Source organism: Elaeis guineensis, chromosome 5 (genome assembly GCF_000442705.2).
Source record: "Elaeis guineensis isolate ETL-2024a chromosome 5, EG11, whole genome shotgun sequence".
Lineage (NCBI taxonomy): Eukaryota > Viridiplantae > Streptophyta > Magnoliopsida > Arecales > Arecaceae > Elaeis > Elaeis guineensis.
In genome coordinates, this window is record NC_025997.2 from 130518903 (window position 1) to 130544415 (window position 25513).

The 25513-nt window shown below is 39.3% G+C and overlaps 2 protein-coding genes and 1 long non-coding RNA gene across 12 annotated transcripts; 1 reads left to right on the forward strand and 2 right to left on the reverse strand.

Annotated features, from left to right (window-relative positions):
* Positions 1-860: 860 nt before the first annotated feature.
* LOC140858205 (uncharacterized) lies at positions 861-15118 on the reverse strand. Of its 2 annotated transcripts, XR_012141715.1 has the most exons (3): positions 14788-15118; positions 11645-11744; positions 861-1907 (listed from the first exon to the last, which is right to left on the reverse strand). It is a non-coding gene; the product is annotated as an uncharacterized lncRNA (long non-coding RNA). The 2 variants fall into 2 exon arrangements; XR_012141714.1 differs by lacking the exon at positions 11645-11744.
* A 90-nt stretch (positions 15119-15208) lies between these two features.
* Positions 15209-18458, forward strand: LOC105036635 (uncharacterized). Of its 2 annotated transcripts, none has more exons than XM_073258595.1 (5): positions 15209-15331; positions 15591-17401; positions 17528-17732; positions 17849-18045; positions 18131-18458. In XM_073258595.1, the coding sequence occupies exons 2-5, from the start codon at positions 15595-15597 to the stop codon at positions 18235-18237; spliced, it is 2316 nt and encodes a 771-aa protein (XP_073114696.1). In that variant the 5' UTR covers positions 15209-15331; positions 15591-15594; the 3' UTR covers positions 18238-18458. The 2 variants fall into 2 exon arrangements, with proteins under 2 accessions (XP_073114696.1, XP_073114697.1); XM_073258596.1 differs by having other exon boundaries at positions 15271-15331; positions 15537-17401.
* A 2770-nt stretch (positions 18459-21228) lies between these two features.
* Positions 21229-25213, reverse strand: LOC140858204 (L-type lectin-domain containing receptor kinase SIT2-like). Of its 8 annotated transcripts, none has more exons than XM_073258601.1 (4): positions 24826-25213; positions 24604-24702; positions 23707-23794; positions 21229-23608 (listed from the first exon to the last, which is right to left on the reverse strand). In XM_073258601.1, the coding sequence occupies exon 4, from the start codon at positions 23435-23437 to the stop codon at positions 21437-21439; it is 2001 nt and encodes a 666-aa protein (XP_073114702.1). In that variant the 5' UTR covers positions 23438-23608; positions 23707-23794; positions 24604-24702; positions 24826-25213; the 3' UTR covers positions 21229-21436. The 8 variants fall into 8 exon arrangements, with proteins under 8 accessions (XP_073114702.1, XP_073114703.1, XP_073114700.1 ...); XM_073258602.1 differs by having other exon boundaries at positions 23707-23764; positions 24604-24705; XM_073258599.1 differs by having other exon boundaries at positions 24604-24705.
* Between the last annotated feature and the right edge of the window lie 300 nt (positions 25214-25513).

A 25513-nucleotide genomic window follows, 5' to 3' on the forward strand; every position in this document is an offset into this window, starting at 1 on the left:
CCGAAAAATAGGGTTTGACTGGGTTTGGGTTCGGATTTGGGTAAAACCCGAAAACTATAGTACGGGTATGGGTAGGATATGGATAGTGCTATTTTCTACCCGAACCCGACCCGAACCTATGAATATGGGTAATACCCGAACCCATATCCGAATATATATATATATACATATATATATATATATATATATATATATATATATATATATATACATATATATATACATATATATATACACATATATATATATATATATATATATATATATATATATATATATATATATATACATATCCGAATATATATATACATATACATATATATACATATACATATACATATACATATATATACACACACACACACACACACATATACACACACACACATATATATGATCTCTCTCTCTTTCTCTCTCTCTCTCTCTATATATATATATAATTATATATATGTATGTATGTATATGTATGCATGCATATATGTATGCATGTATGTGTGTGTGTGTGTTAGAAGTGTGTATGTGCGTATGTATGTATGTATATATATATAATTGGTAATTCTATTTTTGATTGATAATATGCATAAAATTATTTTACTTTTTTTTGGGTATAGAATGGACGGGTATGGGTTGGGTATGGGGCGAGTATGGATTGGGTATGGGGAAATGGGTTACCCACGGGTATCCCCGAACCCGTTGGGTATGGGGATGGGTATCTCTTTTCTTACCCGATTGGGTATCGGGTAGGGTTTGGGTATAGGGTATTAAGTTCGGGTTTGGGGATGGGTAGTATACTACCCGACCCAAACCCTACCCATTGCCATCCCTCATCATCAACACAAGCACAAGATAGAAAAGACACATGACCGAAAAAGTAAAGCATTCCAAGGGCTGCTTTGATTCTTAATCCACAAGATTTTGGGGGTTTTCCAGTGTACAGAAATTTATGCTACCAAGCTAACACTGATGATTGGACTTGGCCAATCCTCCAGTAATTTCTGTAGATACAGAGAACAGAACTGTTCTTTTGTATAATAATCTCTCCAACATAGACACCATACTCGGCAGAACTAATCACAAGCCAGGTTTGTGCATAGAGCTACTCCAACTTATTGCAAGCATATTTCGAAGATTATTCTGATACCCACCTTCTGTCAAAAATCTTCGAACCTGTAGCTGAAAACCTTCCAAGCCTATCGATCCCACATCCTAAAAAGAGTCAATTTGATTCCCCTTCATTGGCTTCGGATAAATCAACACTAAGATATAAGAAATATTCCAAAAAAATTCATCCTTTTGCCCACGGGCATCCCCGGTGGCCTCTAATAACAAAATCATTACAACATCTTCAACCCAAGGCAATGCCAGTATTAAGTTCAACTTTAGGTAGTTTGCTGAATCAATAATCTGAGCAGAGCCATGAAGAAGAACAAGTGATTGAACAAAATAATCTTTGTGGGCAAGTTCCTAAATCCAGCTCTCCTTTCCAATGTTAGCATTCCTGCTCACGTCAAAACTTTCCATTGCAAACTCCAGCATCTTGGCATTCTACAGTATTTCTAGCATTATTCCAGATGCCTTTTTCTAACTCATAAAGTGATTATTTTCTTTCATACATCCGACCAGTCTACTCTGCAGCATGTACAGATATGATGCACCAAAACCATGCTGACAATATATTCCAAGCTACTTTGCATCGGAATTATCTGAGTCTCAGATTTATATATAGTTCCCATGGTCATGCATCGAGTTGATTTAGGGTTCCAGGGGCCTTGCCCTGAATAAGCTTGAATGCAACTTCAACCACATTTTGATAGGGATCAGGATAGAAAGACCAATTCTTGCCAGACTTCAAGTGAAAGATTCGCTAAGTTCTTTGGCTTTCCATCCGATATCAGCATCAATAAATTCTGCAATTTTATCAGAAGATAAATGTGAAGTGAAAGGGTTAGTAAAGGATAATCAATTTAATTAAAGAAATCCTTTATCATATAATAGAAATCAAAAATATGTTGCGAATTCATTCACTTTCTACCAACTCATAGTTCAGGAAAAATAAATAACTATTGAATTAATGAATTAGGTAACTATTGATCGCAATATTTACCTAATTCATTATTTTGTGTTCACAATTGTGAGTTCATTCGGTTGAAGAAAAATATATGCTCACAAAAATTAATTTCGAATACAATGATTCTGCCACTAAAAAAGGCAGTTATTACTGTAAATAAACAAGGATGAAGAAAGGGGAAAGAAACATATCACAAGAAAAATGTTGAAGAAAAAAAGGTTTTGGAGGATTACAACTTTGTTTAAGCAAACATAACTCATTATTTCATCATGCACATCAATGTGATGTTTTTAATTATTCCCAATACAATGTTTAATTAGTAAATCCAGCAATTGTTGATTAAGCAAGTGTAAAAATAATTGATCCAAACAACTGGTGGTACATGTCAAATCGCATGAGCTTAGGCTACAGCTCCCCAGTCCATTATTAGGCAACCACTAACACTTTTTGAATATCTTGCATGAAACCTTATCAATGGTGCTCAAAAGAACAAGTGATTTGAAGAAACTTGGAAAGATGCAGCCTTGAGTATTTTTCAAGGAAGGAATCTTTATCTTACATGATTCCCATTTTACAAGGACTGGTCCCTCTTCACTTCATGCAACCATTCTTCCCCACAACATCCCCACACAACACCCCCCCCCAACCACCCCCCCCCGCCCCCGGTGGTATCTCCTAATGTGTTATTTAGCTATTTTCTTTGTAACATCCATAACAAAGGCTCAAAACTGAGGTTCCCCTTAATAACTCTGATTCCAACATCTAACAGGGACTATAGGCTATCTTCACCTAGTAATTTGTAATCATCAAGTTAACAATGGTGATTGTTGCTGCTAAACTCTGGTGGAAATCTCAATGTAACACCAAGTCAGTCATGCCTTGCTCCCAGCATAAGTTGTTCCTACAAATAAGTCCTCTTGCTAGAGTTTGTCCAGTGGGAGACCCTCCGATACATAAGTTAGCCGGAGTTTAGAGAAAGGTAGAAAGAAGGAACCATAGAGACTAGAGAAAATTATTTGTTACCCAAAACTTACCCTTGGCCCCTCTCTTACCTCTCTTTATATAGAGGTGGAGTCTACCCTTACTCTATAGATTCTGCCCCTGGGGGCATGGGAGTTACTGAATACACTGTGGGTTTAATGGGTAGTTAATTAGGCATATGATTTCCCAATTGCGAGTGGTTAATGTGCCTTTTGCACGTTGTAACCGTTTTACGACCCCTAATTTTCCAGATCATTGGTTATAGTTCCTCAGATAATAGTCAGTTGAAATCCGAGTTACTTAGTCAGTTTGTTACTGATATAGTTATCAATTTATGATCCATCATGCTCTCCAATTAGCCTTTGAGTATTGCCGGTACTCATCCGAATAGATTTAATAATATGGAAGATTATCAAACTTCAACCGAAAAACTTTATAAGGATTCAACCAATGTTGTAAATTTGAGTAGTTACCTTAATAGTTGCTCTCCACTCCCGAGTCCGAGATGGTTTAAGTATATTGGGCAAAGAGAGTATGTCATCATGATTTCAAGCTTGGTCTTCGGTGTATTTTTGGCAAGTTGTTTTTCCTGCCGCCTTTTTGTTCTTTGTTTAAGTTGAAAAATTTTTCTAAGTATAGAAGTTGGTATGTAGTCGAGATGTAAGCAACATGTTGCCAAGAATGCTTGTCGGTATGCTTTTGAAAGTAAAACTTTTTAGAAAAATGGAGCAACAAAATCGGATACCAAGTGACTATGTTGGATATTTTGAGTGGCTAGTTTTTTGGCTTTTCTTTCTTCTTTTGATTGGTTTATAACCAACTCATTGTTGACTGTCTAGAGCCTTTCTTTGATCGGGTGCAAACCGATTGTTATCTGCTGAGTGCTAGCCGATAATGTTTTCTATTGATGTGATTGGGTGTTAATCGATCATTTTATTTGATTGAATACCGAATATTCCGTGTTATGACATAGTTTTTTGTTAGTTGATATTGTTGAACATGACCTGCCAAAACAAAGTACTTTCATTATATAATTAATTACAAAAGACTCACTGATAATATATGTGGATATTTTCGGCATTCCAAGCCTGAGAGATTTCGATGCTGTTCAAATTTTCAATCTTGTATGCTCCAAGTCGAAGTACTCTAGCAATTCTATGTGGGCCTTCCTAATTTGAAGATAATTTTTGTTCAGTTTGCTTGGAGACCTCGGCTTGTCTCAGAACAAGATCTCCTAGCCAAAAGATCTTGGGCTTAATCCAAGAATTATAATATCGGACTACTCATTGTTGGTACGAAGCCATTCTTAATTGAGCTTGCTTTCATGTTTCTTCTTCGCCATCATTTTTCTTTTGGCTTCTCGCCGACTAGTCGCACCTTGCTCGACATGAGCGTATTTCTGTGCTCGTGCGAGGAGTTCAAAATAAGATATTGAGAATTTCTTATCCAGAAAAAAGGTAAATCTGGAACTCCAAAGTTCCCATTCCATGATTGAGATGGCCACTGATTCGTTGAGGTCGTGAATTTTCAAAGCGTCAGCATTAAAACGTGCCACGTAGTCCTTTAAAGATTCTCCTTCTCATTGCTGGATGGAGAAGAGGCTATCAGAATTTCATAGCATCCTCTTACCAATATTGAAGTGTGCCATGAATTGCTTCTCAAGTTACTCGAAAGAGTATATATTTCCTGATTGAAGTCCAAAATACCACACCCCAGTAGATTTTCTAAGGGTTGCCGGGAAAGCCAAACAAAGAAGGGCGTTAGTAGCCCCTTGAATTATCATGAGAGTCTTGTAGTTCTCAAGGTGGTTAAGTGGATCCAAAGAGCCATCATAAAGCTTCAGTTGAGGCATCTTAAGACGAGCTGAAATCGGATTTTCTTTGATTCTTTAGGAGAAAAGAAGATGGGTGTTAAATCCGAGGCCATTCAATGGCCCTCAGTTGTCCTCTCTGGAGCTCGACAAGTTGACGATCGATCTCTTATAACTTTCGATTATAATCATTCAGTTGTCAGGGCTCGTCACGACATTGGGAATATCCTGGAGTAGAATCTTCTCCGAATGATCTTGAAGGACAGCGACGCCGTTTCTCCTTCCTCAAATTTTGCCGATGAGGAGTTCGTCATTTCAAGGGATTTGGGTGATGTGAGTGTCGTGTAGGTTGGCGTTGCTTTGAAGGTTGATAGAGAGATCGCCGCCTATGCTAGAAGGTGCAGCATACGGTGCCGGTTCCTCCAGTTATTGCTGTTGTTTTTCCACCATTTGTTGTAGACTTTGAGTGATAGCTGTAAGGGCTTGTACTTATTATACGAGCCTGGTAAATTGTTGCTGGTCCATTACGATCACGAGGCATGAAGAGTTGGGCCCAGCATGTTGATTTAGATGATCTTCTTGCTGTGAAGAGCGTCTGGCAGTGCTAGCAGATGCATTTTGCACTCTTGTTCTTGTCATGATTTCTTCTTTCAAGAGGATCAAGGCTATGGTTGCTTCTAGCCTCCCTATCTGGTGCGCCAATCTGTTGTCGCTAAACTCTGATAGAAATCTCAGTGTAACATCGAGTAAGTCGCACCCTGCTCCCAGCATAAATTGTTCCTGTAAATAAGTCCTCTTGCTAGAGTTTGTTCAGTGGAGGACCTTTCGATGCTCAAGTCAGTCAGAGTTTAGAGAACAATAGAAAAAAAAAACCACGAAGATTAGAGAAAATTATCTGTTAGCCAAAACTTATCCTTGGCCCCCCTCTTATCTCTCTCTCTATATGGAGGTGGAGTCTACTGTTACTCCGTAAATTCCACCCCTTGGGGCGTGGGAGTTATTGAATTTACTATGGGTGTAATGGGTAGTTAATTAGGCTCACGATTTCTCAATTGTGAGTAGCTAATGCGCTCTTTACGCGTTGTAACCATTATTCCGACCAAGGTTCCCTGTATCGGTACTGAACGACGTACTGGTGCCGGCCCGATACGGTACGGTACTGGTACCATACCGACTCACGATACGCCAAAACATATCGGTTTGATATCGGTACATAATTTTTTTTTTCGATTTTTATTTTTTTTTTGGATGTTGAAGTTAATAATTGATAAATACAACCTCAAAATGGCATTATATTGCATATTATTGACATATTTGGGTTCAATTTGGAGTTAGATAGCGGTACAAAGACTCTTGATCCAAAATTTCAAACATATATTTATTTACATTATATTTTAACTATGTCATCTTAAAACTAAAAAAAAAATATATAAAATATGTATTAAAATATATCTAAATATTTAAGTACAAAGTGCAATAACTGATATACGAATCCCAAGATATACTCTGCATTTAATTTCTTATCGAGTGTCTGTGATGCTTGTAGATGTCTGGATCATTAACATAATCTGGAGGGATATCAGTCCAACCCTCTAGCCAAGTTGCACAGTACTCTCGAATATTTATCCCATAAGGCATCCTCTCCGGATTGTAAGACATCTCAGAATTTTCACTAAAACTCTGACTCTGAGAAGTATCCTCCGGATGATGGTACGACTGCGGAGGAGCCCATCCAAATATGCCAGTAGCAAAATCTGATCCGTAAGATGCTCCAGGCTGTATAGGGTAGTAACCACTAGAAGACGATGCCTCGAATGCACCATATGCATATGGATTATAAGGTGGCTGCGGATAATAGGATCCATAATGCAAAGATGATACAAATACATCTATGGATCCTACTCCACGTGCAAGATTATCCGCAACTGCATCATGTGCTGGACAACCTCTAGGAGTCCGTCATCTATATGAAATCGGCTCCCCACAATCTCTACCGACTCATCCATCATGATCTCTATCCTGTGTGACATGTGTAAACTGAGACTCATCGGTGAATCGAATGTCATCCTGTGGCTGTCTCATAAACGATGGTCTCCTGTCCTCCAATTCCTCTCTGATCATCAGATCTATGGCTACTACTACCAGTATCATCATTACTCTCTCTGGTGTCCGTATCTTTGTCAGATAGCTTCTGTACTCTCGAGAGTGGTGCACGTACAACTGTCTTTTTTTTCCTCACATTGTGCCCCTCTGTGACTGAGTTTTCTGTGATTGGGAGGATGGATACCTTCTTGCTGGCTGTCGGGAGGATCGTCTATACATCTCTCGCTCGAATCTCTGAAAAGATATATTGGACGGTGAGTCATGTAATGAATGAGTCTCTTGTATCCCCTCAGGCTGTGGCTGATCAGCTGGAACCCTATGTGAAATATTTTCTTCTGCCCATTGCCCTGGATCCACCCTGATCTCTCTTGCCACCACATTAGCTGATCGTGGAGGAGACCCCGGCTCATCAAGCTCTGGCTCCTGCTGCTGACCTGCAAGCCATCCGATGATCGGATCGTCGTCCTCGTCGGCATAATCATCCAGCATCAGATCAGTGTACTTCAACTGAACTTCCTCCTGAATGTATTTTAGCCTCAACCTCAGATTGTAGTGAACATATACAAGATCGTCGAGGTATTTTTGTGTCAGATGATTTTTCTGTTTGCTGTGAATAAAGACGAAAGTGGACCAATTACGCTCACAGCCACTAGCAGAGACCGTCTGAGAAAGAATACAGACAGTCATGTCTCAAATTTTTCACTGACGTTCCAAAATAAATCCACCATTCAGCTGTAAAAGCAAAATTACATATCAAATTTGATGATATTATTAAGTAAAATTATATATCAATCTATATTGCTCATTATTGATATGTAATTTATCTGAATTCATTTGCTTTTTGCTTACGACAGTTAATGAAACTTCAAAACTGTCTAATCCCTCTCTAAACTGTTTCACTGAAATAAAATATATTTATTATTTATAAATATATCAGATCGAATTCAGTTGAATAATTACATCTATTTTAAACTAGCATATCTCTTACAGACACAACGACGTGATTTCTGGATCGGACACCATCTTATATATAATATTGCGAAGAGCAGCAAGAAGCTCGCTGTCCATATCTATCTCCGAAATAGTATACTGAAATCTCGAATTCAAGTAATAAGCTGCAGATAAATTTTAAGACTGATTAAGCATACTTTTATTTTCATGCTTCGAAAAAATATTTTAAAACATTCTTAAATCCAAACTTATCAGCTAGATGCAAATCTCTATCCATTTGATAGTCCCAACGGTGCTCAATGATGTTAATAAATTCTTGAGCATGCTTGAGATCATTCTTACTGATTTGTTTCTTTGTCCTCTCCATCATGTAATATAGGAAGTCCATCTGGAGGTATCTCTCGTTGTCCACAGCACGAAGCACCTCATATAAAGGCTTGATAGCCTTCACTACCTTCTCAGTCCGCTGCCAAAATGACTGACTCGTCATCAAGTTCTCCACATGACTTCTATCAGTGCCGGCCTTCGCATATCTGCTCTCCTACTACTCGGACTGACAAACATCTGACGTAGGACTGCTTTCTTCTGAAGAAGACTATCAAGTGCTATGTAGTTGGTAGCAAATGGTGTGATACCTGATCGTAAGATCTCCCTCCGAGTATACGTCCGCATCAATGAAAGAACCCATGTGTGGTTGTAGATAAATCTAGTAATGATCTGGGCAATCTTCACTACCTGCTGTACCCTACGAATCTTCTTAATATCCATCAATATAAGATCAATGCAATGTGCAGCACATGGGATCCAGTATATCTGCGGTCGCTGCTTCATCAACAACTCTCTGGCAGTCTTATATTGTGGTCTATTATCTGTGATGACCTGCATGATATGCTGCTCACCTACTGAATCAATCACTTCTTTCATCAGACCAAGGATATATGTGGCATCGTGCATCTTATCTGAAGCATCAACTGATTTGTGAAAAAATATTTTTTCATCACAGTATGTCAAAAAATTAATGATACTCTGTCTAGTAGGACCTGTCCAACCATCACACATCACTGTCAGACCGTATGTAGGCTATTTATTTTTGTAAGAAGTAATCCATCTCTGCAGATCCTCCTTGTTACTGTCAAGAAGCTGACCATAGATGTCCTTAGGTCCTGGAGGATCTACACCCTGGCCGGCAGCCTTTATGGCTGAAATAGCAGATTGGTAGTAAGGGTTGGCTGCTGCATTTGCTAGAATATGGCTGAAATGAAACCATGATCCAGTAACTCGCCATATATCCTTTTTCTTATCTTTTTTTAACATACTGTTAATTCTCTGCTGCTTTGAATCTTTACTGGACAAAGCATGTGGATCCAAATCCTGAATGCTGGCTCCTGCTGGAATATCTCTAGAGGACCTCCTCCTACTGTCAAAAGCTCCCAACAAAGAAGACATGCTGCGTCTGCTCCCTTACCACCAGACTCTCTGACTGAGGTAGTCCTCCTTAGCTCAAATTTTTTTCCACCAGTCGCTGATCCAGACTCTGATTCATAGTATGATGGTCCGAATTGCTCTCTGTACCGGACCATCTCCTCCTACTGATACTGATCCGCTAAGCTCGCTTGAATGGCAGCCTCAATCTGTGCCTCCTCATCATCTGGAACAGAAGCCTCCTCTGACTCTCTAGAATGATAAGAAGGTGGCTCTGCAGTTCGATGGTCTACTTCAGTCTTTTTCTGCTTTGTCCTTTCCTTTGCTGCTTTCGAATCAGTAAAGTGCTTTTTTATCAATTGTCGGACCTCTTGCGGATATTTTTGATATATAGACACATCAGGATAACCACCAGCCAGATGCTGCTTCAACCTAGTCATCTCTCTTCCCTTGAACTCTGTGTTGCACTATTTGCATCTCCAATGATGCCGAGTCGAGAGCATCTCACCATGATCCCAACCGATGTCACGCTCTGAATCTTTCTTCTTACTCATTTCTGCAGGTATAACAAAATACTAATTATTTCAAATTAATTGTAATATAACACTAATTATATATATTTTTTATTTGATAATATTTTTTACTATTTAAATATTTATAAAAAAATTTTAAAAAAAATCTCAAGTTAGATTCAAATATTTCAATTGTTTTGAATCATTCTAAACATTATTCTCAATTTCAAAACTAACTCTGATTTTTTATTTTTTTTATTTTTTAAATAATTTTTATATAAATAAATATATATTATAAAATAGCTGATTAATTAAAGTGAACGAACATCATGCTCTAATTTTTTTCTTATAAATATATGCAAGTATAACAAAACATGAATATAGTTTAATGATAATTAAAATAATTATATATAATTTTAAAATAATTATAATAATTATTTTAAAACTTATAAATTCAAAATAAATATGTTATATGCTTCAAATAATATTTTTAAATTAACTAAAATATAACACTATTTTTATATATTTTTTATTTTATAATTAATTTTTTTATTTAAATAATTAAAAAAATATTTTTTAATTTTAAATATTTCAAAAAAAAAATTTGAGATTAGATTTAAGTAGCTTGAATCATTCTAAATATGATTCCCAAACTCTGATTTTTTTTTTAAATTTAAATTTTTATTAATTTTTAAATAAATAAATATATAAAAATATTTAAAAAATATATAATTAATAAAAATTAATAATTTTGGTGTCATTGTGTAGATCTTTCAAAGATCTATCACATATAATTAAATCATACCAAAATCATAAGATTTTGGCATGATTTTCTCTTATTTTCATTTTACCTCATTTTTATCCTATTTCTAACAACAAAAACAAAAAAAAAATATTTACTAACAAAATAACATATTATTTTATCTCCGGTCAAAGATCAGCCTCTTCTCAAATCACTCCTCCAATTTTACGAAATTTTGTCTTCTTTTCTAATTTTTTGGAGGTCTCAACGAAACCGTTGAGACTAAGGTTGCCCACGGCCACGGGTGTTCTCTGAGAACTCTCAGAGAACACCGAAGGCCTGGTGCTTATTAAAGTACCAGGCCCTTCCCCTGCATGTGAAGTGGGCCACGCCCATTTCTCTCCCCCCTCCCTAAGCACCAGGCCCTCCCCCCATGTGAAGTGGGCCATGCCCATTTCTCTCCCCCCTCCCCCCCAACCACGTGAAAAGGCCCCCACCTTCCCCCCTCTCCTATGTGAAATGGTCCCCCGGGCGGTATGGGCCCGAACCGCATCGAACCGAGCGGTTCGGGATCATTTTTCGAAAAATAGGCTCAAATCGGACCGGTTCGGCTCGGTACGCCCTGTATCAAGCGGTTCGACCCGATACGGCAAACCCTGATTACGACCCTTGATTTTTTAGGTCATTGGTTATAGTTCCCCAGATAATGGTTGGTTGAAATTCAAATTACTTAATCGGTTTGTTACTGATATAGTTATCAGTTTATGACTAATCGCGCTCCCCAATTAGCCTTTGAGTACTGTCGGTGCTCATTATCCGTACTCATCTGAATAGATCTAATAATATGGAAGATTGCCGGACTTCAACTGAAAACTTTATCAAAATCCAACCAAGGTTGTAAATCCAAGTGGCTACCTCAACTACGAGCACATAGCATATTTGGAGCTCCCTTCTCAATAAAGAGGGCATGGAAAAACTACATGATTCTTTTTCAAAATATCCTTAACAATGTAGCTAAATTGTGATAAAGAGTCTGCAAGTGAGAAGTACCATACCTACTGTTTGGCCACAATAGAAGGCACTAATTGAGCCATGTCTACAGCAGGAGCAAACATAAGAGCAGCCAGTGATGGCCAACATACAACCTCTTTCCAACTATGTAACATGTGGGAGGAAGCATAAATGAGAAAAAAACAACAAACATGTGAGTAGTTAATCCAAAACAATAGATATACCACCTTCATCATGAAATTATATATGAAAGAAAAAAGTTGATCTTGTTCAAATGAAGCTAATTATGACATGAAAATATTAGAATAACACTTGAGAAAATTTTCAAAAAAGCAAGGACATGGTGAATCCCTGAAAAAGTCAACATGGCTTCCATTCTAAAGAAACTGAGGAGAAGTGAAAGAATGATAAGAATGTAACTGCCTTGTAAACAGCCTTGAAAGAAAAGTGAACACAAATAAAGATTTCAACTATTGGATGGTAAAGATAACTCCTACAATGCCAACAATTGACAGAGATTTGGCTAAGAACCCAAAGAAACATAGCTCAGTTTTTAGTATAGTAGTACGGATTTGGGTTCCAAATTCATAATTCAGAACTTTCTAATGAACCTTAATAATAAGAAGTAAGTTCCACTAGGAAAGAGAATTAATAACTTCATAAAATTTCAAAAAAGAAAATACAAATTTAATCGTAAAAGTTTGATATTATTCCATCTAAACAAACATATACTATGTATTAGTGGCTTCTATTTAACGCTATAATCAAAAAGATATGATAGTTATAAAAGGTCAAAGAATCTTGCACATGAGAGGGCAGCAGAATGAATTCTTAAAGCATCAAAACATAATATGAATTATATATATATTTTCTTTTGTTGGAATGGGAGGAGGGGGTGTGGTTGCTGAAGAAGACATGAAACTATACACAGGTGGCAATTGAACATCACCTGTTTAAAAATAAGAGGTCCCGAATAAAAACAATATGTAACATATTTTCCTATAATCTAAGACTTTGCCGGCATTTGTATCTGTGACGTATCTCTGAAACCTGATTGAAAAAGCTCAGTTGGTAACATTTTTGGGCAATACTTAGTCCCCCTGTGACTATGAAAAACAATACAGCACCCAAAATTGTTAGGGAAGACCATCATGCCCAGATGTATTTTAAAACATTGCAAAGAAATGACCATCCGCAAGCAGCAACATAGAACTCTTAGGTACAAGATTGCAAAACCAGGAAGTGGGGAAATGACTTGATTTTCTTTCCATTGGCAGAAGAATGTCTGTCTTATTCTTTGACATATCACTCCAGTTTGCATTCTATCAGAGAAATAGCCTAGCCAATTCAAGCATAATGGGGCAAGGAGACCTGCCCCTCCATCCCGCATCCACCTCCCTGGCAAAGAGGCCTTCCCACTTCCAAAACTTCACCACAATACCATCAATTAATAATAAATGTAATCCCAATGCAAAATGCTACTCTAACTGGTTCTATTTCATGCCAAATTTTCAAATGTTGAGTAGGCTACTTCAAGTACTGATGCAAGATATAATCTAAAGAATAACCAAGAAAAAGTTACTAGAACATAAAAGAGTGGGAGGATCAAGGTGGAAGAAATGGTGCAGCACTCAACCAAAAATTTCAACCTTCACAACTCAATATAGCTCCATTCATAAAGAAGACAAGCAAAACCCTACCCTTCAGCTAAAAGTAGAAACGGTGCAGCACTCCTTAACTAAAAATTTCAACTTTACCTTCACAACTCAATATATCTCCATTTATAAAGAAGACAAGCAAAACACTACCCTTCAGCTAAAAGTAATATCAATCTTTGAACCTGATGTTTGAAGACCCTAGAGATCCAACCACTGATCGAACACCATGTCTAAAGGCTCCGAGAACTAATTTCAATCCAAATTAGGTTAAATAAACTCAAAAGGTAACCTAGAACTTGAATCCCGGTATGAAAACTGGATATGCTAATACATTGGCATTGATGCATTAAATGGTGTAAAAACTCATAAGAGGGACACTAGATAATGAGCATGTACGAGATTCTTTTCCTGTCAGGAGGAAACCTCTATCCGTTAAAACTATGGCCCAAAATGCTAATAACAATTGCACAACATATAATCTTAGGAACAGCATAATGACACAGAAGATGACAAGCCAATCATTGGTCTGTTCAGCATTAAGAAATCTACATATGAAGTATTACAAGCAAGCAAAATACTGAAACCCAAGTCAATGATAAAGCTAAATTCTATATAACAAGATATGAACAATTTTAAAAAAATGCAGCAAAAAGTAGCATTGCTACGGCCTAAATTGTGAAAAAAAAAAGAATTCTGTTCATTCAGTGGCTTGTAAACTAATGCAAAAGCACAGTAAGATTTCCAGCAAATTGAGGCCCTATCATTAATGAGCTTTTTCAGTAACACCCAGTTGTCCATCTTTAATGAGCTTATTGCAACCACGAGGTCCATGTTTATCGTTGCATCGAGCAAATAATCCATATTTAGCAGACAAAATACTTATGTGGTTGCTGTCCAAGTTTTTTCTTTAAGTTTTATTTTCCAGTCAGACATTTGATACAGCGGCTCATCAATTCAAGGCACAAAACCTGTTTCATATATTAGACGAAATCCACGGTCGATTAATTCTGATAGGAAGAATTTTGCTTTTGGTACAGGAACTGAAGTCATTATTCAGGAACCATTACCTGATGCATATCATTGAAAACAGGAAAGCAAACAGCTTAAGCAGGCCCAACAAGGCTTCAAGCATTATAAGATGGAAAATTCCAAATATCTTCCACATCATATCCATAATTCCTCAGTAAAGAACTAGCTCCAACAACAGGATGAAAGAAAGTTGCAAAAACTTACAACAAAACACCGCAGATAACCTATCTTTTACCCTCAGTCAAATTCCCTCCATTTGACTACATAAACCCAAACAATCTAGGGTTCGAGACACACAGCTCTTCAAGATTTAATGCCCTCAAGTCCTAAGAAAATAAAAATGAAGGCAAAAGGGAAACAAAGGGAAGAAAGCCCAGTCCAACCCTAATACTATTTCTGGACCAAACCCTAGATTTAGATTTAGATGCATCGAGTTGTCGAAATAATCCACTATATTACCCACTAAAACAAGCATAAGCGAATTCAGAGAGAATCTTAACCTCGAATTCGCCCGCGCGAGGAGGCCTCGACCGCTCTCAAAGCCATTCCTATCGATCGACCCGATCTAGAAGAAAAGGAACAAAAAACCTGAGGGAAAAAAAGGTAGACCGTCCGACCTCTCCTCTTCAGAGGGGAAAGACAAGAAAACCCAAAAAGGGGAAAGAAAGGAGAGGATTTTTCTTGGTGGAACGATCCATCGGGAGAGACTCGCCGGCCGACCTGAGCCGGAGCGGACGGCATCCGAACCGCCCCGAGGCCGCGCCTACCGCGGGGCAAGTGCAACCGGGAGTTCCGGTTTTTTCCCCCGCGGAACCGGTCCAACGCGCGGCTTTGACCGGTGGAACCCGATTAGGCCGACGCCGATAAAGGAAACCAACCCCAGCGCCTTACCGGTTTGGCCGGTCAGACCCCCAACCCTCTCCCACTCCTATAAATTATACCAAACCGAACCGCATTCTCCCCCTTTTGGTTCCCGGAGGCGCGTCCCAGAAAAACAAACCCTCAGGCTCACAACCTGGAGGAGAGAGAACGCTTCGAAACCGGGTACGTCCTCAACCCATTTCCCTCCTCTTCCCTTTCGTAAATCCGTTAAGTAGATCAGATAGTAGGCTCTCTGTACAAAATTCACCAAGTGGGCGCCCACCTTCCTGACACGCGTCCGTCTATCAAGTGGGACCCAGTCCTCCCACCATGCGGGCCCAACTGTGGTCCTCATCCCTGCTACCTCTTCTTTCTTGGTTTCAATTAGTTTGTCCAACTCCAAGAGTGCAGTGGGATGACAGTTATTTCGGTTGCCAAACAGTTGAATGGCATCTGCCTCGGAAATTATACTCCCAATTGGCACCCAAAAGCATGATCCGGCCTGGAAGCACTGCTTGATGATCCGGTCCGGTGGCCGGACGAAGCTGAAATGCATGTACTGCATGAAACTGTTTCTCGGCGGTGGGATCCACCGAATCAAAGAACATCTTGCCCGGCACAAGGGCAATGCTTCGTGCTGCCCGAAAGTCCCGCCGGAGGTCCAGGTCGCCATGCAGCAGAGCTTGGATGGCGCGGCGGTGAGAAAGAAGAAGAAGCTTAAGCTTGCTGAGGAGGTGAAGAAGGTTAACTCGGGTAACAATCACGCGGAAGGGGGCCAAGTGGATGCCGCGCTGCAAATGATCCCGGTACCTGAAATTCTCGGTGATATTGCTCCCATTCAGGTGGAGGTGAGAGAGGAGGGTATGCCCAAAGAGAGAGGGAGGAAGAAGAGAGCCAGATATACTTCTCCTCCCCCTCCTGCCCCTCTCCCACCTCTTGTCACTGCATTGGAGGTCGGCGTGCCCATCAAGTCCGGTTCGGGAGCGACTATGGATAAGGATCAGGTTTATATGGCAATTGGGCGGTTTCTCTACGAGGCTGGGGTGCCTTTGGATGCAGTGAATTCCGTGTATTTCCAACCGATGTTAGATGCGATTGCATCAGCTGGGCCGGGGCTTGAAATGTTCTCCTATCATGATTTTCGTGGTTGGATTCTAAAGAGATCGATTGAAGAAGTGAATAACAAGTTGCTGCGTTTAAAGGGGATGTGGGGTCGGACTGGTTGTTCTATATTGGCCGATGAATGGACCACTGAGACCGGTAAAACCCTGATCAATTTTTTGGTGTATTGTCCTGAAGGAACAATGTTTCTGAAGTCGGTTGATGCATCACATATTGTTACCTCTGCTGATACGCTCTATGAGTTGCTTAAGCATGTGGTGGAAGAAGTTGGTGCAGCAAATGTAGTACAAGTGATTACCAACAACGCTGAAAGCCATGCTATTGCAGGGAAAAGGTTGACCGAAACCTTTCCTACATTGTTTTGGACACCATGTGCTTCACAGTGCATAGATGCAATGCTCGAGGTTATTGGGAAGTTGGAGGCAATAAGTGGGGTCATTGAGAATGCAAAGACCATTACAGGGTTTATCTACAATCATGCGATTGTTTTGAATCTGATGAGGAAGTATACAAATGGTAAAGATTTGATAATCCCTGGTGACACCCGTGCTGCTATGAATTTCATCACATTGAAGAGCATGACTAGTCTGAAAGAGGAGTTAACAGCAATGGTCGGTTCAGAGGAGTGGATGGAATGCCCATATTCAAAAAAGCCTGGAGGCATTGCTATGACTAATCTTATTGGTAGTTTAGAATTTTGGTCTTCTTGTGCTGCAATTGTTCGCATAACAGAGCCTATAGTGCGAGTTCTTAAGTTGGTCGATAGCAACAAGAGGCCTGCAATGGGCTATATTTATGTGGCCATGCATCAAGTTAAACAAGCAATTAAGAAGGAATTGGTGAAGAAGAGAGACTACATGACTTACTGGGATATCATTGATTGGAGGTGGGATAGGCAACTGCCTCGCCCTCTTCATGCAGCAGGTTTCTTCCTCAACCCTCAGTTCTTCTACAGCATCCAGGGAGAAGTTTCCAATGAGGTATCATCAGGCATGCTCGATTGTATAGAAAGATTAGTGCCTGAGACAAAAGTCCAAGACAAAATCCAAAAGGAGCTCAGCTTGTATAAAAGTGCAGCAGGGGACTTGGGAAGGAAGATGGCTGTCAGAGCAAGACAAACTTTACTTCCTGGTAAGAAAGACTTGGGGACCATTTTTTGTCGTGGTGGTGGTTATTGGCTATTATTATAGCTTTTGCTATCCTTATGGTATTTATAAATGCATCTTTTGTGGGATAATATGTTGATTCTTGTTGCAGCTGAGTGGTGGTCCACATATGGAGGAGGTTGCCCAAATCTGATGCGTTTGGCTGTACGCATTCTCAGTCAAACTTGCAGTGCAAGGGGATGTGAGCGGATTCACATTCCTTTTGAACAAATTCATAACCAACGAATGAACTATTTGGAGCATCAGCGACTCTGTGACCTCATTTTTGTCCGTTATAACTTGCGTTTGCAGCAAAGGTAAGAAATTGATCTAGAAATAACGACTGTATGTGTGTTTTACCTAATATGATAGATATCACTTACATTTGTCATTGCTAAATTCATGGGGGAAATCATGGTTTTTAACTACACAGGCAACTTTTGAAGAGTAAACCATTTGATCCTATTTCTATTGACAACATTGACATTGTTGATGATTGGATTGTGGAGAAGAGTGAACTGCTTTCTGGGGCTGATGAAGATCCCAATTGGATGGTATTAAATCCACCATTAGCTAGTGGAGTGCTTTCAGAAAATTCTGATGATGTTGAAGTTGAAGCCTTTATTGCAGGTATCTTTCATTATTGAGATACATGTTACCCTTTTTTTTGTTTTTGTTTACATGAAATTGAAGTTGAAAGGCTTTCTTTTCATAGGACTTGATGATGAGGTGATCCGAGGTGCTGGTCAAGATGCAGAGGATGATGATGACATCAAAGAGGAAGATGAGAGCCGTGATGGTGCTTCTTTCATATGTAATTGAAGAGTCATATAATAAAGCGATTATGGTTCCACATTGAAGTTCGTATTTTCAGTCTTTCGAAGGGGCAGCATGATTATTATTTATTTGCTATTTTGCATTTACTTTGGGCTGCTACTTAGAAAAGATATTGTAAATCTGTACTCAAGTAGTCTGTAGATGCTTGTGCATTGGAATATGTAGGTTGTACTTGCATTTATTTATAAGAAGGCTACTTTCATCCACTTGCATGCATGAACTATGCCTATTAACTTGCTGAATTCGAATGCCAGTTTCTGTATCCGTAATTTGGCAATTGAGCTCCTCTTTCTGATGCAATATTTTAGTTTTCAGAAGAATTGTTTGTGATCTCAATAAGCATCACTCCAGACTTCTTTTTCTTTTGTGAATGAAAACCTTCCAAACATTGTAATGATGTGTATGATAACTTTTTATGGGCCTTGTAACTACTTAAGGGATATTTAAGGTATGCAACATCCACTCATCTTAAAGTGTAAGGAAACTACTTTATCCTCAATTTTGCAACATTAAGCAAGCGAATGAATAAAGATCTAGAACTTTTGTTTCTCATTGATTCAGTCTAAAATTCCATTCCAAATGTATTAAGGAGTTATAACATAGCCTGTAAGCAAATTAAGCCATATGCACCTCTTGTCTAAGATATCCAGTTATCCATAGAAAGACATATGTTCAAATAAATAAATTGAATCTGAATTTAGCAATTTTGGCCTGTGGATTGCTGCAACAAGTCACTCTTTTGATAACTTGTATTCGAGCCTAGCCTACGTAGGTTCTCTTATCAAGCTTAGCTTCTAAAGATGCACCGTCTATTAATCAAATAAGCTATGGGAGAGGAATAGTGGAGTATTGTACATAGATATTTGTGGCATTTTTGCAAAAGGAAAAGGCAAAGGCAAAGGCAACTATATCTCTGCTCAAAATGAGAAAAAACAGAGACTACTGTTAAGACAAAGTGCAAAAGCAAGTACAGGAAGGAAAGTCTTACCTCTGGATAAGTTTCAGGATGATAGTGAAGTTGAAGGTCTGCAGGTCATTGATGTGAACTAAGCTACTCCATTTCGGCTAGAATCAGCACTGTAGAATTTACTGTGGATGAGTTTGTCATTGTTTGAGGCTGAAGGTTTGATGAAAAGAGACAAAATTATACTCTGAATGATATGGGCAGAGGTTTGTTTTTCCTGCAATTTAAGACCTCATATGTCATAATTCTGTTTACATTTCTTACCTTCGTATATTAGAGAAGTGGTACGCTACTTGAAAAGTATCATATTCTAAGCAAATGATCCTGTGGCTTTTGAACTGTTGTAGTTTGACTTCGTTATGCAGAGAAGTAAAATGAAACGAATGTTCCAGACCATTGTATTCGCAATTAATGTTGGCTTCTCTGGAGATGCCTGGGTACACATTAAGTTTGTGGATTATTATCACAATGTGATTTAGGCTTGATACTATCTTTATGTGGACCATCTTCCCTGTTGAAACTGATTTTCAGGTACTTTATTGCCAGTGTCACAGTTTATTCTGTCAGTAAATTCTGATGTTGCAAGCATGGTAAAGATCTCTTAATGTGACTGAATCCAAAGCCATGAAGTAACTATGGAATGCAAGGATTTCTGAACAATTCTGATGAAGTGCAGAAATTATATGAATCTTATAGAGTGATGATGTAAATTCTCTTCTAATAATGTACTCAACAACAGTTGATTATGCCTTCAGTTCACAACGCCATACAATTTTAAATATGGACACACTTGGTAACAATTTTCTGGATATGACTAGATCTAAAGATTAATGACATTGAAATGCTGAGTTTTACTTGATAGAATCATTAGGACAGAACAGAAATGTATGATCCTTATATATGATGAAATTTGCAGAGTCTACTGTGGTTCAATGACAAAAACAGATGGCAAGATGGAATCATAAGAAATGGCTGAAATCCAAGCAAACCTCCTCAAAACTCTGCAGATAAAAACTGAAATTGATGTAAGCTGTTGTTATTGACAACTGAGAGGGTCAGGCCTGATGGAAGCGTGGATCTTAGCTGATAAATGGTTTAAATCGACTAAAGTTTGCTGAAATGGTAGATCTGATGATCTGTAAGGGTTTTTAATGTTTAACTCTTGCCCTTGAAAGAGATTGTAATTCACATACAGAGAGTTACATTGATATGATGGTTGGACCCATGAGTAACATTGATGCACTCTGTAGAAGTATTAGATATGCTGCTAAGTGCCTTTCACATGAAAGCCGTGAGATATCCTTGAGAAGCCTTGACTTCGTGCCACACAACACCACAAGAAATGACATCTGAATGCTAATGTTGAGAACCGAGTTCTTGTACGTTTAACTGGAGGCAACATGCCTCACCCCTTTTCTCTGGAGACACGGTTTTGGGATTCATTTCTTAGTTTGGCATGGCTTCCAACTGGCTATCTACCATTGTCCTCTTGCTTTTCAACTTAAGCCTGTCGCAGCATGAGTAGCTTTATTTGAGATATTATCAATTTGTGAGATTATTAACATTTGAACATCTATAAGAGCTAGACATCTTTCACGTACTTTGGGTTCTTTCATGATATGGCATATCTCATGTGAAAAAAGTGCATTCTTATTCTAGTTGCATAAATGATGCCATTATTGTGCTACTGGGACTTTGCATATTTCCCAGGATCCAGTTTTGGTGGGTAAGTTTAAAGAAGTGCAGTTGTATATGTATGAGATACAAATTAGGAAATGAGCATATGAAGAGTATCTAACTTTTATATATTCTTGTTTTTCCCCCTCATCTAATTTTGTCCAAGGTTATTTACAATCTTTTTTCAGTAAACATGTTGTAACAGAACTACATCATGCTGGAAAAAAAAAACAACCTTCATAGACAATTCATCGGGGGTCCTAGATGGGTTAGCTGCAACCAAGTTCTGAGCTTTCTATCTCAATTTGATGTAGTCACAGAATGAAAGTAACACATACAGCAACCAGTCGACAACTATTATTGTTGCAGAATATTATTAAACCGTGAATACAACCCACAGCCTATAAAGATATCATCTTTGTCTCGATTCCTGAACATAGACCTACGGATTGATCGCTACACTTGTATGTTCAGTAAACAGCCTAAACATTCTGACATTTAGTAAGACAGTTATATTGTTACACAGCAAGATCTACTATACAATTAACGACCACCACTGACAAATGGTGGTGGATATGTTATGTTTGTGCTATCAGATATAGATGGACCTGACATGAGAAAATCGTCAAAGCATTCATCATATCTTTGTGTTGAAGTGCTAGTGAACAGAGCATCTGTCGACATAGCAGGCAGGGGAGCATCACCTTCCAGGGACTGCACAACTTGTCTCATGCTTGGTCTAGCCATAGGATCGGGGTGTGAGCAGAGCAAGCCAAGCTTCAGTACCAACTCCATCTCCTTCACGACATAATCACTTCCCAATTTTGGATCCCTGGTCTCCAGAATCGTCCCCATCTTCCAGCATCCTAGAACCCAGTCCACCAGGCCTGGCACCTCCACTGAAGGATGAGACTCTATCGGCCTCCTCCCGCAAGCAACCTCCAAAAGGAAAGCACCGAAGGCATACACATCAGAGCTTGTTGTCGCCTTACCAGTCTTACTGATCTCTGGGGCAAGATAACCGAGTGTCCCAACGATATGGGTGGTCTGAGGATTAGTCCCACGGCTGTATAACCTAGCTAGTCCGAAGTCTCCTAACTTTCCATTAAATTCTCTATCAAGTAGCACATTACTGGCCTTGATGTCCCTGTGGATCACCACCTGCTCCCACCCTTCATGCAGATAGTGGAGCCCGGAACATACATCTTTGATAATTTGAAACCTCTGACTCCAGGTCAATGCTGGCTGTTCTCCATGGAAGAGGAACTTATCAAGACTGCCATTGGGCATGTATTCATATACCAATAGGAGTTCCCCTTCCCGCCGACAATAACCAAGGAGCTGCACCAAGTTGCGGTGCCTCAGCTGGCCCATGCTTACAATCTCTGCGACAAATTCCCTCATCCCTTGCCTTGATTCATGAGAGATCTTCTTCACTGCAACTTCGGTCGCCGAAGTGGGCAGCACACCTTTGTAAACGTGACCAAAACCACCAAATCCGAGGAGGTTCTCTTCCCTGAAGCCTTTAGTTGCCTTGAAGAGATCCTTGTATAGAAACCTATGGGGTCCGAATTCGAGTTCCCAGTCTTCAATTAGCTCTTCGTAGTTCTCTCTCTTCCTCCGAACAAAGAAAATCACAGCTATGGAGAGGAGCAAGAGGACTACTGCAACTAAGGGCAATGCAATAGCTAGAAGATGAGATATCTTCTTGCTGTTTTCTTGGTAAGGAAGTGATGGAAGCTTCGAGAGATCAAGTGGCTGAGCAGTTCCATTCAGGCTAAAGCTCCACCCCAGAATATAATGACACGCTGTGGCTGACCCTGTTGATGCAGAAAAGCCTGCGTACATGTCATCAAACAATATTGATGAGAGATTGACCTTCGAAGACACAAGAGGAATATCAGGTTTAGGTACGTTGATTGGAGATATGGTAACATCCAGTTGCATATCCATGCCGTTGTACTCAATCCAAACTTGCATCGGGTCTCCACTGATCAGCTTCAGACTCTTGAATCGACCGCTCTTACCATCAAAATATGCTACAGGAGATGAATTCATAGATGTCAAGCTATTAATATCGATGCCAACATGGTTATCGTTGATGTCGTTGAAGTCCACGTTCTTCACTATGTCGAGCTCGATCGCAAATATATGATCGATAGGTTTTCCAATATCTGTTGTGTTGAAGAGACCGAGATGTTGGTTGGGCATAGCTCCAGGGAGCTCCTTCGAGGGGGAGACAGCGAAAGCCAGGCCATGGCCGCTGGCATCTGGGTACTCCGGTCTGATTGCAAAGACAAACGTAGCATTGAAGGAAAGAGGCTTACCATTGGAAGAGTTCTTAAAATGAAGCAGAGCAGGGTGGAAGGCATGACCCTGTCCTTCCTTTGTGTTGTTGGTCAACATCAAAAGCCCACCGGAGGTGATCTGTGCTAAGCCGTTCAGGCTCAAGTTTGCACCGGTGAATCCATTGAAGATGATCTCATTGTCGGAGGAGGCTACTAATATCAGTAGAAGGATCACAAGGAGGATCTTGGATACCATGGCTGCTTTCAAACATCACAGAAGCATTCCCACTTCTTGGTGGCCTTTTATCTACCTAGCTGCTAATTGGACTTCATTCTACCAACTGCTGCTTTACCAGGTCTCCACACCGTCGGTGCTGAAGGGGACGGGAAATTGGATCTCTCAACCATAATTGCACCAATTTTTACTCTGCATCAGAAAGTTATGTCAACAACACAGCTGCGATGGTTGGGCTGGTGCATATAAAGGTGCTCCTTTTGAACCAAAGAATGGATGAGTTGGTTTACCATGAGATCCAGGTGTAGTTTCACGCTCCTAATCGAGCAGGTAACAGATGTTGCATGTCTATAAGAAGAACCCCACAGATATGCAAAACTATATGAAGAACAAATCTAATCATATCATTGTAATTTTAAATCAATAACTAAACAACCTCAATCCTTGAAAATTTTATTCTTCTAAATGCTCCGTATAATCTAGTACACTTCAAGTCCAGAATACGAGAAACAGAGAATGCTAGTCTAGTAAGCGACAGTTCAGAATAGATCAGAGCATGATAAGAGATAATACATTAAATATAATAATATATTATTTATTGGATAAAATTTCATTCTTATCAAACATTAAAAATAGTACTATTTTTTTAAAAAAATATTTTTTTTATGAACTGATATTAAGTCTAGCATTTGGTTATGCCCGCATAACCTAGTCGTATGGGTTGAATAATAAGTAGTGATGTCCAAATGTCACTATCCTCATCGACGATGTGGTGTTCTTGGATTACAAGTTAATAAGGTCAATATATAATTTTCGTTATTAGGCTAATCTTTATTGAATATATAAATATAAAAATATTTTCATAGATTTATCTAATTAAATATTTCAAAACAGATCATACATTCAAAATAAATAAATAACTTATTTTCAGAAATATAAAAATAAAAATTTAATTTTTATATTATTTTTAAAGATGAAATATAACGTGTTTGATCATTTAATTAAATAAATATAAAAATTTTTCAGAAATTAACATCCTAAAAATCATACATATATTAAATAAGTATCGCAATAATATTTTAAAATAATTTCTAACATCTCTCTAAAAATTCAAAACATTTAATATCCTACACCGATGATTGCCATAACAGAAGAAGTGGCTATCGTTTTACAGCTTTACCACTAACCTCGTCGTGTTTCGCTCCCCGACGCGAGAGAGATGGAGGTACCATGTTGGCCCCTTTATGCTTGGCTCATAGTGGAGAGAGAGAATGATTGCCCTTCGCCTACTGATGCACACGGAAACGAAGGGAGCACTTATTAACGCACAAACACACACAAGGAGATGAAGAGGAAGATTATTAAAGGGAAAGAGAAAGGAGTGGGAGCGGGCACGTAGCCCTTCTTACCTGCTTTCGTACACACGCTCGTGGACACGGATTGGAAGGAGGGGCTGGGGAGAGAAAAAAAGGGTGAAGAGGAGAATAGGGAGAAGAAGAGGGGCGGGATGGAGGGTGGTGCGTGAGAGAAGAGGTAGGAGGAAGAGGGGACGAGACAGAGAAAGAGCGGAGGCGTGAGAAGAGAGAGAACGCTGGGAGCGCGAGAGAGAGAGATGGTAAGGGAGACACGGCGAGGAGGGAAATGCGGTGTGGAAAGAGGGAGGAGCTCTCTGTTTTAATAGCGGCCCCTCTTCTCCTGTTCACTCTTATCCGCGAGAGAGAGATGGTGGTGGTGAGGGCTATTTGGAAGAGAGGGAAGAGAACAGCGGAATTTTGGCTGCAATTTCGTGCGAAACAGGGAATAAATTCACGGACTATCGGAGATCACCTACTTTATTATTCGTCAGGTCTCTGTCAAAAAAATAAATTCATCGATGAGGACCGAGGAGGAGCCTGCCTGAAAAACCGCTTCCAAGCTTGGATACGGTATGGGAAGGAGGGGTATCTTCTCTTCAACCGTCTTCTGGTGGGAGTCATCTGGTGGATTGGATTCAATAAGGATGGATTCTTCTCAACCCCCCCCCCCATTACCGCTGTGACCGTTGCAAACAATAACTAAAGAGCTGGACTGAAATCGGGCAAAAGTCGCATAAAATCC